Source organism: Diadema antillarum, unplaced genomic scaffold, assembly GCF_040938485.1.
Source record: "Diadema antillarum isolate AM-2024a unplaced genomic scaffold, OU_Dant_1.0 scf00000022, whole genome shotgun sequence".
NCBI classification, from domain to species: domain Eukaryota; kingdom Metazoa; phylum Echinodermata; class Echinoidea; order Diadematoida; family Diadematidae; genus Diadema; species Diadema antillarum.
The window spans coordinates 3,610,916-3,624,250 of record NW_027270911.1 but is presented as its reverse complement, the minus strand read 5'-3'; the positions used below and the strand labels follow the sequence as shown (position 1 = coordinate 3,624,250).

At 36.3% G+C, this 13,335-nt stretch overlaps 1 protein-coding gene across 1 annotated transcript; it reads right to left on the bottom strand.

Moving 5' to 3' along the window:
* Positions 1–3,206: 3,206 nt before the first annotated feature.
* LOC139730596 (cytochrome c oxidase copper chaperone-like) lies at positions 3,207–12,337 on the bottom strand. The gene is made up of 3 exons (XM_071641454.1): positions 12,085–12,337; positions 5,744–5,854; positions 3,207–5,141 (listed from the first exon to the last, which is right to left on the bottom strand). The coding sequence occupies exons 1-2, from the start codon at positions 12,192–12,194 to the stop codon at positions 5,770–5,772; spliced, it is 195 nt and encodes a 64-aa protein (XP_071497555.1). The 5' UTR covers positions 12,195–12,337; the 3' UTR covers positions 3,207–5,141; positions 5,744–5,769.
* Positions 12,338–13,335: the final 998 nt, after the last annotated feature.

Below are 13,335 nucleotides of genomic sequence, written 5' to 3'. Positions count from 1 at the left end.
CCGGACAAGTCGGGACCGGGGCTCATCCGGATAAGGGATTTGGCCGGATACGGGAGACTCAATGCTTTATACATGTACATATACATACACATGTACTGATATAGCCCATTGTAGTACCACATGTAGTAATGTGTATACTGCAACCTATTCATTGTTACACTCAGTAACAGACCCCAAAATAGAGGTTCGTGTTTGCAAGAATGAAATCAATTTTCTTTTATAAATTCTTGGGATGATTTACCTAAATAATTATTCAGAAATGTATCAAGTATATGTAATTCATGTGTGTTTGTGTAGGAGTTCTCAAGGAGTTGGGAATCCCCCTTTCCTCCAGTAATTATTTAAAAGAAATAAATCACCGCGAGATTGCATCTGTATAATAGAGAGAGCCGGATAAAGGGAGGCCGGATAAGAGAGGTTCAACTGTACTAGTATTATGACTTGACAGGTTACTGCTAATCAGTATTTCTTGTCATACATACAAATTAGAGGAATCAGGAAATGATTTGTCAGAAGCTATCTCAAGCTCGTAACAGATTAAGAATGAAAACATTCTCTCTAGTTTTAATTTCATTCTTATTACATTTATGACTGCCTTCATTGTATACGAGAGACATTGTTAATACTCATAAGGAGAAAAAACTAAATGATTTCTTCATTCAGTGGACATAACAAAATATTACTGTGCTTGGTCCTTTATTTTGTTTATACTGTATTAACAGCAATGTCACATGTAATGTTTACACTGACTGCTTTTGAGTTTGGCTTCTTCATGGGTGTCCATATGGCTATTACTATGGAGGTACTGTACTAGGCTTGCCTCAGGGAAATTAACCTGTTATTCACTACAGTAATATAGATAATTTGCATCCAACAAAGGGGCAAACATTACACTTAAATAAAGCATACATAAAAGTCTATGTAGAAGTAAATTGCCACTTTGGGAATATCTTTTGATTTTGTTGACAATTCTCCAGGTACAATGCATGTAAAATTTACCTTCTTTCACCCTGGTAATTATACTGGTGATTTTATTGACTCTTCCGACCCCATTCCGGGGTATGAGAGTACAACACATAAATACAAGATATGGTTATTACAATAACAAAGAATACATGTTTGTGATATATACATGATGTATATAAAATAGTCTATACCTACTAAACATATATACAGTGATATACAAATTGGCAAGCAAGGTTAACTAATCGTATGAACCATACGACCAAACAATCGTAACATACAACTACTATAGATCGAGTATCACTGGATGCTTAATTTTTCTACCACTACGAGTTACAATATTTTCTTTCTTGACTAAAGTACACTCAACTTGTTCAGGCTTCTGCAAATTTGCAAAATATGACATGATCAGCCTCACAAATAATACTAATCTATTAAGCTGTCCTAAATGCGAACATGAAAATAATCTGGACATGTGTACTGAGCAAGGACGTTCAACCAAATAATGATTGCTTAAATGTACCGGTAACTGTCTTTCCTTTTCAAAGAAGGGGCATACGAAAACAGTGAAATTCATCACCTGTTTCATGTCTATCACAAGGGCATTGAACATCCCTTTCATCAAATGACTGTACAAATCTTCTATTATTAACTGGCAACTGATTTGACCTACATCTAAAACTGCTCAATGAAATTCTATCCCTCTTACTCAACTGGACTAAATACCTTTCAAAGTGACTATTCCTCTTAGAAATCCTATAATTTAAACATACTCTATATGACCAAACATTTGCCAACAAATCCTGTTTACACATATCACTTAATCTCAGCTTCAAGGTGCTCAATATCCAGCTATTACTAAATCCTTCCCCTTTTCCTAGCCATACAACACCAAGACCAGCATGGTTTAAAATTTCGTCAATATGAGATATTCACTTAAATACAAAGGTCAAAGGTCGTGTCCTGTTGACTTATTAGACTCCTGTGTCACAGAAGAATTAGACTCTTGCCTCCTTTTTAGTTTTATTTTAGTACATAATGGTTATTCTGTATCTGTGAACTAATAAAAAATCTAAAAATTGCATAATATTAAGCATGAAATATGCACTGAAATGTCTTAACTCATACAAGATTGACTTCACATTTGAATTTAGCCAAGACTACCAGTAAGCACACATCCACAAGTACACCAAACACACAATGCATGCAGCCCTCAGAACTTGTGCCACTCCATACTTCACTTATGTACCAAGCTGTATCTACTACATACAGTCAACTCCACAAAATTGGCAGCCAAAATGTCAAATAAATGACCAAGTTGATGAAAATAAGTCTCAATTTTCATTCATTACCTTACGTGTTATTTCTCTGTACACACAGAAGTGAACATCACTCAAGTTGCAGACTGCTGTGTTTTCCTCAGATCCGTTAAAGTCAGCTTATGATTAATATATATACGTATATATATATATATATATATATATATATATATATATATATATATATATTATATAAACGTATTTAGTGTGTGTGTGTGTGTATATATATATACCGGTATATATATATATTCTCCTCGAACACTAAACTTTGCCAAGGATATCTTTTGAGACATGAATTCTTGTTCACAGTTTCACATTGTCAGATGACTTACATGATTTTAATCATCACAAGTTTTTTGCCTTGGATCCTGTCTATGAACTGCCTCCTCGGGCCATACAGATGTTTCAAGCTTGGTGAGATACAGAATTTATGAATGAAGTGCCATTGAGCAAAATAACTTGACCCCTGATATTCATTGTCTGGAATATACAACACATGTAATCCAGCGTCCATTTACAGACAGACAGACACACATAGGCAGCACACACACACATGCACACACAGTCACAAGGAACACACTGAATATTTTACTTGAATCTTAATTGTACCTGTTCCCAGCAAGCAGGCTTAGCCAGTCGGATCAGATGTATGGTAATTTTGTAGACAATATTATACTGATGAGCAAAGACATCCTTGTGATACTGATGTACAAAGACATCAGCAATATCTACTCAAATTCTGTATTTTTTGTACAATGTAGTTTTAAATCCTTTGTAATTATTCTTCTTGCATCGAAAATTATACAAATACATGTACACACGCACGCACACATACACACAAAGTCCTGCTATACAATTTCTCGACAACTCAACACATGTATATAAATTTTCATGTTTCTTTATTTTTGTAACATCTTAGTTACATTTTCATAAAAATATCCATCATAAAATCTGTACAATGTACAGTTTAAAACAATAATTCATTTGGCCTTGCTACAGTCAGGTGTACATATGAGGAAGATTAATTGAATTTATGCAATAGCAGACTTTTGCAAGTATTCCTCTAACTTCAGTCATCTTCTGAGTAAAAATGAGAAAAAGAAATGACAGGCCTCATTGCAGAAAGCTTACACTGCAACAGACTGTTCTTAGTCCTACATGTACATGTACCACAGCATGGAGATAGTGACTGTACATCACTCTATATCGCTCTCATTGGTCCATTCATGTCAACAATACAGGAAAACCCTATTATAACGTCGTCATCATGACTGCTGTTTTAGCTTGTTTCAATACCAGTGCCTTGTTAACATATTTGTAAAAAGGAAAGAAAGAAAGAAAAAAGACCAGATAAATAACAGTACACACCACTCCCATTACATGTACAAGTACATCAACAAGGTCCTTGGGACCAGCATTTTTCTCTTGTATACAAATTTCATTACAGCTGAACAAGTAAAGTATACCATAAAGAAAGATGTATAATAATTTGGGGAACTGAATTTCCCTTTCATTGTGACCGAATTTTGTTCTAACCATGATCACTGAAAAAGAGTGTACCATAATGGAATATTAGGCATGCTTAATTAACATCGTTAAAAGTAGCACCTTGTTCAAAGTGAACTCATCAAAATGGTGCTTCCCTGTTGTTACAGTCTAAGATATGAGACACATCGGTTGGAAGCATTCATCTACAATTCATGGACAATACAGCAATGTCTGAGTTCATATTCCACACTACTCTTTCCATCTTCCTCCAAACTGAACTTGAAGTCAAGAATGTATTTCACTGCTAGAAGAGCTCGTCGTTAAAGCCCAGATTATGGTAACATTATTGGTAAGAGGTGAAAAGGAAGTTTCTAATTAGCTCATTCACAAAATAAGTAGCATTTTAGATGCCATGTATTCAAACATGAGATGTAGTGTGCAGTATGTTTTCATGTAAAGTGTATTGACGTGCAGTAGCTGTCTTGAAATGACACTCGATCCAACAGTCAGTCTCGATGCATACAATGTAAACTAGATGTAATATTTGGTTTGGAACTAATACATTTTAAATTCAGTTTTTCTACTGGTTGAATTTGCGATGGTGCAGAACTTAATTTACCAGTATCTTTTTTTTTTTTTTTTTTTACAAGGAAGTTGGTTATCATCCACATTCCAAAATAATAGATACTCTGCACATTTGTGTCATGAGAAGTAGTATTTCTACAATTTTTTGCATAACATTTTGTGAATATACATTGACTCACAAAATTCAGAATTATACCAAAAAAAAAACCCCAAAAACATAAAACACACCAAGTATTCAGTTGAGGGAAAGAACTCTCACATAACAAGATACAGCCCTTGAATTCAAACTGTTCCAACTTATTCCCATCAAATGCCAGCTACACAGATCTTTACATATAGACCCTCATTGAAGAAGCACCCATCATTACTCAGCGCTTGTAGACGAACCTCTTTTCAGTTGGATATTCAAGCAGCTTCATAAATCTTTATGGAAACCTTCAAACACTCCCAACACTGGTTGATGCATTACCAGTGGAATGGTGGAAAGGGGTGATATCAGGGAGGTGAGACATCTCACCTCCCTGGTGATACATTGTATATAAACACTAGTGTTATACACATAGATTGTCATTGATACAGTATTTACAGAGAAAGTGGATAGGTAGGAACACACTGAAACAAACGTGACTGACCAAACCTCACAACCTGATCCCATACCATGTTCTCTTACACTATCCAAGCCTGCTAGAGGCTTCTAGGAAGTTCTTGCACTATGTGCGTTCAACAGTTCAAGGCCTTTTCCATTATCCTTGCCTAGATAAGTTGGTGAAGACAAGTTGCACATGTCTGGGAATAAAGAAAGGACACAGACAATAAAAAAAAATGACAAAGATAATGCCATGAAATATACAAATGTACCTTCCATTTCAACATTTGGTAACTGTAAAATCTAATGCATATGTTCATACCTTTGTCATTATTTCATTGTCCTGTTCCTTTGCAATACACTTGTACTAGTACATGTATTTGTCTCCATACAGTACATACAAGAAAGGCCAAACCTAGTTCTCTGTCAATATCTGACATGTAAAACATGCAATAGAAATTTCTTTGAGAATGATATCTTCGTAACAACTTCACAATATAGAAATGTGTGTCTTCAGGTTAATATCTTGTTCCCTACATGACTGCAAAATGTCCTTCAAATCATTCATCCGGAACATTGTTTGTACAAAGGAACATTGGAATATTGGTGTAAACTTCAAATTTGCAGGAGATGCATCTATAACTAGGCAGTGATAACTAATAATGTCTTCCCACAGCCAGCAGCAAACCCCCAAACTCACCATTGATATGTATGTGTATCTATCCCTATTGAAATGACTAAAAATATCATGACAAAACATTTGAAGTTGAGTGTCGACTAACGGTACAGAAAAGTCTCTCACAATAGATTTCTCAGCACAGCCTATGGTCAAATGTTGAATCCAAGTCCTCTCATGCATTCTTTGTGGGCTTCGATGAGATCACCGCAAGCTGCTTCCCCTTTTTCCATGATGCTTCACAAGTCACAGACAGGATTACAAAGTCATGTAAAGAAAACAGAGAGAGAAAGTTAGTACAGAGGGATCAACCAAGCGACATGGAACAAAATAATACTATGAACTACAAACACACACACACACACACACACACACACACACCTACTTCAGCAGTGGGACACACACAGAAAATGTTAATTCTGAGGTCATATAGGCCTAAAGATTGAAATGCACATTAAACGATGTCACCAAGTGAAATGTTAAGTGAGAGCTAGTGCTGAAATAGCATGATGGCACCCCATCCCCCTCCCCTCCTAAAAAAAAAAAAAATAATAATAACTAGAGATTGTAATTTGTCATCACTGACAAATTAAGGTGATCCGATTTTTTTTATCAATGATTCGAGTCCTGATACTGCAAAGTCTCAGCTACAACATATCAAAATCTGAGAGAAATTCACCGAAGCATAAGTAAGATAGTGCTCGATAAAGAGAGTCATGTCAATTTTCACATCTAAAAAATTCCCTCCCATAGAGATAACACGTCATAGCGAACATAGAAAAAGAAGTACATATGACCTTTGACCCCACTTTGCACAGACAAGATGGCATCTGAGCAAAAAGTGGTTATTTTATGAAATGATCCCTGTAACATGGATTTTACGTGTGCAAAATATGGGAAAGATAGGTCATGTATTCACCAAGATACAGGATGAAACATTTATGACCTTTGACCCTAATTTACATACCCAAGATGGCGTCTGATCAAGTAGTTGTTATTTTATGAAATAATGTTCGTGACATGAACTAAACATGTGCAAAATATGGTGGTGATAGGGTATGTTTTTCTTGAGTTATTGCACATAAAGTTGCAAAAAGAAAGGAATATCTCAATACATCGAAGATAAACTTTAATTTCAACCAAGTTTTTTCACGTGATCCCGACAACGTATGAAAAAACAAAGGGCACACTTACGATAGCCCTACGTCTCAGCTACAACATATTAAAACCTTAGAGAAATTCACTAAAGCATAAGTGAGCTAGTGCTCGATAAAGATAGTCATGTCAATTTTCATTTCCATAAAAATTGCACTCCCATAGAGATTACACGTAAACTGGTCAAATTTGACAAGGTTACCTTCAATCCATTTTTTCGAGGTGATGTCGTCATCTAATGAAAATTGTGTATTTAATTTATGAAAGAGCATTTCATAAGCTACAACATATTGAAATTTGGGTGAAAATTGGCAAAGGATAAGTGAGATACGCTCGAGTAAACTTGAAATTTGATGACGTCATTTTGAAAATTTACTTTTTTTACTTTATTAAGAAATTTGATATCTTTTAATCATTTTTTCAGCATCGCCAACCCATGAAATGACATATACAACTCATCAGCTTTCAGAATATGTAAAGGAAATGGGGGGTCACCGTCCATCCTGACGAGTAAAATCGGATTTAAGATTTGCGGTTTTTTGGCATAGTTGCACTGTCTATCGCCATTGACGCGCGCGCGGAATTTCAACTTTGACGGGCCCGTATGACGTCATATTGAGTCGGATTGACTTGAAACTTGGTAGAAATATTCCTTCACATTTCAGACATCTGATCACAGTGAAAAAAATGGGAAATTTCGATTGCATATGAGCTGTGCGTGCGTATATGCGCGCGCGCGTACGCGTCCGTCCGATTTTTTCATTTTTTCAAAAAATGCTCTAAATGGTCTGAAACGTGTGCAAAAAAATTTTGGGCTTGATTGGAGCATACAAATATTTCAACGCGCGCGTACGCGCACGTTTTAAGAGAAAATATAAATTTTGACAATATGAATAGAATTCGCTTGACTTGAAATATATGTGACGTAAATTTCATTTAAAAATTCCATCCCATTAATGAGATATGATTGAGAATGTGTTTTCATATAATGACGTCATAGTGACGTCACGGTCAACTGATCACAATGATTTTACTTGATCTGTCGTCTTTGGGACACGATACATACATGGTATAAGTTTGAACTTGATAGGCATAGCACTTTCTGAGCTAACCTCTGCACAACTTTTGAGGAGAAATAAAGAAAGAAACAAAGAAAGAAGAATAAAGAATCAGTACAGATACAGAAGGTGATCCGAGAGGATACTCGGATCACCTAACTAGAGATTGTAATTTGTCATCACTGACAAATTAAGGTGATCCGATCTTTTTTTTTAATCAATGATTCGAGTCCTGATACTGCAAAGTCTCAGCTACAACATATTAAAATCTGAGAGAAATTCACCGAAGCATAAGTAAGATAGTGCTCGATAAAGAGAGTCATGTCAATTTTCACATCTAAAAAATTCCCTCCCATAGAGATAACACGTCATAGCAAAGATAGAAAAAGAAGTACATATGACCTTTGACCCCACTTTGCACAGACAAGATGGCATCTGAGCAAAAAGTGGTTATTTTATGAAATCATCCCTGTAACATGGTCTTTACGTGTGCAAAATATGGGAAAGATAGGACATGTATTCACCAAGATACAGGATGAAACATCTATGACCTTTGACCCTAATTTACATACCCAAGATGGCGTCTGATCAAGTAGTTGTGATTTTATGAAATAATTTTCGTGACATGAACTAAACATGTGCAAAATATGAAGGTGATAGGGGCTGTTTTTCTTGAGTTATTGCAAAGAAAGTTGCAAAAAGAAAGAAATATTTCAATACATTGAAGATAAACTTTAATTTCAACCAAGTTTTTTCACGTGATTCCGACAACGTATGAAAAAACAAAGGGCACACTTACGATAGCCCTACATCTCAGCTACAACATATTAAAATCTTAGAGAAATTCACCGAAGCATAAGTGAGCTAGTGCTCGATAAAGATAGTCATGTCAATTTTCATTTCCATAAAAATTGCACTCCCATAGAGATTACACGTAAACTGGTCAAATTTGACAAGGTTACCTTCAATCCATTTTTTCGAGGTGATGTCGTCATCAAATAAAAATTGTTTAATTACATTTATGAAAGAGCATTTCATAAGCTACAACATATTGAAATTTGGGTGAAAATTGGCAAAGGATTAGTGAGATACGTTCGAGTAAACTTGAAATTTGATGACGTCATTTTGAAAATTTACTTTTTTTACTTTATTAAGAAATTTGATATCTTTTAATCATTTTATCAGCATAGCCAGCCCATGAAATGACATGTACAACTCATCACCTTTCAGAATATGTAAAGAAAATGGGGGGTCACCGTCCATCCTGACGAGTAAAATCCGATTTAAAATTGGCGGTTTTTTGGCATAGTTGCACTGTGTATCCCCATTGACGCACGCGCGGAATTTTGAATTTGACGGGCCCGTATGACGTCATATTGAGTCGGATCGACTTGAAACTTGGTAGAAATATTCCTTGAAATTTCGGACATCCGATCCGTGTGAAAAAATTGAAAATTTCTATTTCATATTAGCTGTGCGTGCGTATATGTGCGCGCGCGTACGCGTCCGTCCAATTTTTTCAATTTTTCAAAAAATGCTCCAAATGGTCTGAAACGTGTGCAAAAAAAATTTGAGCTGGATTTGAGCATACAAATATTTCAACGCGCGCGTACGCGCGCGTTTTGAGATAAAAATGAATTTTGAGAATATGAGTAGAATGCGCTTGACTTGAAATATATGTGACGTAAATTTCATTGAAATATTCCATTCCATTAATGAGATATGCATGAAAATGTGTTTTCATATAATGACGTCATAGTGACGTCACGGTCGACTGATCACTATGATTTTACTTGCGCTGTCGTCTTTGCGACATGATACATATATGGTATAAGTCTGACATTGAGAGGCAATGCACTTTCTGAGCTAACCTCTGCACAACTTTTGAGGAGAAATAAAGAAGAAGAAGAAAAACAAAGAATCCGTACAGATACAGAAGGTGATCCGAGAGGATACTCGGATCACCTAATAATAAAGAGGAATAGGAAATATTCAATCCAATGACAAACAAGCTGCTGCCATAGATAGTAACAGTCTGTAAGTGCACTTACAGTGCATAGGTATACCCTGATCCTGCATACTGCACTGAAAGTTTTATTTCATGGGTATGAGCTGGAGATAAGTTCAGAGCCCAGAATTCAAGGAGGTACGGTACTGTACAGGTGGGAATTTTAATGCATTTCGTGCGACAGGATACTAGCTCAAATATAAAGAGTCGTGCTATATTTTTGTATGTTATATGTACATTGCAATATTGCCTTTGATCTGTGTTTCACAAAATTAAAAACAAGCCAAATTCATCTCACCCATCTGAGCACAAAAATGACTCCTGCAAAAATTTCCCCTTCTGTAGTAAACCTTACTCTGAACCTAGTGCATGGATTATGCAAATTTTAATTGCATGAATGCACAATTACACATTGTGATTGCCAGTATAGATTTACACGCTGGCATGCGAGCCCACATGCAAGGTATTGTCTATGAATTTCTCCTATCTCCACATTTGTCCATGACTGAATTTACACTTTGGATGAAATGAATTCGGGTTAAACTGTTTGGCAATATGTGCTGTGTTTGCTTCCAGTCTTACAACCTTGGTCCAAATCCTTGCAGTTGCACATGCACCTTAGATCTACAATGTATTAACTACGGTTATTAGTGTTCCAGTAATTGCATGCCATAGTGACACAGTGCACTCCCGCTATACAGAACATAATGAAATTCCAGTTATAAAAAAGTAAATATTCAGGCCACAACATTATCTGCTCTATGCACTTGACTTCTATTGTTTGTTTGGATATAATGAAATTTCGATATAATGAAAGAAAACTGCTGGTCTTGAGGACTTCATTATAATGGAGGTCCACTGTACTGGGTACCTTTCCACACTTTTATAGTAAGAACTCTTTGACTTTGCAAGTGATACACTACAGCAACAGGCTGGAGCACTGGAGAACAAGAATTTCGAAAGTTAATCTAGAGTTATCTGCTGGGGTAGATGCATAATAGGAGGACCATTCATTGTGGCGGGTATGCCCCTCTAAGAAACAAAACAGTTTTATAGGAAAATCTACAGGTGTATTCCTTGTGTGACACAAGAATATCAAACAATGAATTTTGTCAGCAAAATGTGAATAATTAGATCTGACTGAATTAAATTACATCATGAATAGAGTAAAACCCCCAATTTTCGGCTGGCCTCCAAAATTCAGACACTTATCACAAGCCAACAAATTATATTGTCACAACACATGCATATCACATCGTTTCACACTCGTTCACCACAGGAAAGTGCCTGAGTCACCTCCAAAAATCTATCTAAAATTCCAAATTTTGCCATCAAAGCGCGCGAATTAGGTCCCGTGTAAAGAATCGGGATCGCCGAAAAAGCGCTAAAAATTGAAAAATTACGCCATTCTGAGATTTTTCGCTTATCGCAAGCTCAGAGTGTGATGGTATCCTCAAAAGCACAAAAGAAAAACAAAATCTCTGCATGTGCTGATGCAGTGAATAACTGTACAGGGGCTGAATGCAAGCGCAGAGTCCCAAAAATTCGGACACGAACAGGCGCCGCAACATCCCCGATGCAACCTTGCGCCAACAAGGTATAGCGCACGCTCATTTTTCAGCGGCCTTGTATGCATATTGACATTGTGCGCGTGTCCGAATTTTGGGGAATTGACAAAGTGATAATATTTGGGGATTCTGTGCAGCTGTGAAATGTTATGATGTACATTTAACAAAATCAATATTGGAAAAAAGCAGGTTGATATATTTAACATACATCATAATAGATATAATTTTGTAGAGTATCATTTGAGTTGAACAAATATTGTAAAAAAGCTTTAGTGTCCGAAAATTGGGGGTTTTACTCTATACTATTGTTCAGTGCAACAGAGTAACGTTAATCAAAATGGCAATTTTGTCCAATTGTGCACTTTGCCATACAGAATGTAGGCCTATAACTATAAGCCAAAATATGGCTCATCATTGTGTAACTGACTGTAAAGGAAAGGCTAAGCAAAGTGCAGATTACATTTCACGCTAATAAGGAATGGGAACACATTTTAATGCAACCCCGCCCCGTCATCCTACAATAAGAGCACAAAACACCACATGCAGACAATGCCACTGGGACTGAAGGAACTTTGGTTTGCACTAGTCTCTACTACTACTACTACTGACTGGTAAGTTACTAGGCCCACTACCGCGTAACGAAGCGAAGTCCGTTACTCATCAAAACTGGGACCTTACCAAGCGTCTCTCACTTTCTTCGTTTCCGGACATGCACAGCATGGTTTTAACTTCGGTTTGGCGTCTCCACCTCCATTTTGTGGTCCTTCTTTCATTTGCTTGTCGGTCATTTTCACGTCTCGTCCCCGCCGGCTGAGGTCTGAAGTCTTGTAATCTTGTTACACTAACTTTAGCACTCCACATACACGATGTCTGCGTCGTTGTATTCACGGCTAACCCGGTAAAGAGATCACTGGTCGTAGAGTACAATGTACATAACATGTACCGTGCAAAACACATAGACTTGCGTAAGAAGTTGGCGTTGCATCACATCGAATAACACGTGATAACTAGTCTTTGTCAAAGCACTACCAAAAAAATACAGTACATGTACATTATGTATATCATAATTGTATTACAGAGTATACAAAAGACACACACACACACACACACACACACACACACACACACACACACACACACACACACACACACACACACACACACACACACACACACACACACACACACACACACACACACACACACACACAAATAGAAAGACAAAGTGGTATCTATTTTTGTGGGTATATGTGTGTTGATTTGTTGCTTTTATTTCTTTTGGCACATTACATCAACGCATATGATACACAAAACCCTAATTGTTTTCTTGTCTAATAAAGACAATTTTTTTTTTTTGAAATGAAATCTACTTGTGAACGCAGTGATTAAAGAAAAAAAGCAACAACAGTGTAGTAGAACACATCAATGGAGTTCGAGGAAATTTGCTGGACAATCTGTTCAAAAAATATGTTTGTTTTTTCTTGTTGTCTAAAGTTCAGTTAAATTCATGTGGATGGGATTGGATGGCAGCAACAGTTCATTGATATTCGTACAACTTTTAAACAAAATAGTATAAAAGAGAAACGCACGACATGCACACAAATGCATAACATGCAAACACTGACACAATCAAATAGGTTTTTGTATGTACACACTCACAAGTACACACAAACGGATGCATTATGATAATATGATAGAATTGAAAGGTGATGGATCGGAAACCTTATTTTCAAGTTTCTCCCCAAAAGAGAGAAAAAAAAATCAAGCAACGTATTTATGTAGAAGTATATTAAAAAATATATAACCATTACATCATTAAAATAGGACCCAAAACATACAGACTGATACAGAATTTCAAGGTTTTACTTATAATCTTGAAACAGTGAAAGGAGTCACGTCCACGATGGTATGAGTTAGTCAGTGTACTTG

Excerpts from the sequence above, each read along its gene's own strand:
- LOC139730596 (XM_071641454.1), bottom strand. The coding sequence starts at position 12,194 with ATGACCGACAAGCAAATGAAAGAAGGACCACAAAATGGAGGTGGAGAC. Across the intron at positions 5,855-12,084 it reads AAGAAAGTGAGAGACGCTTG|CATCATGGAAAAAGGGGAAG; the intron begins GTAAGGTCCCAG and ends TGACTTGTGAAG.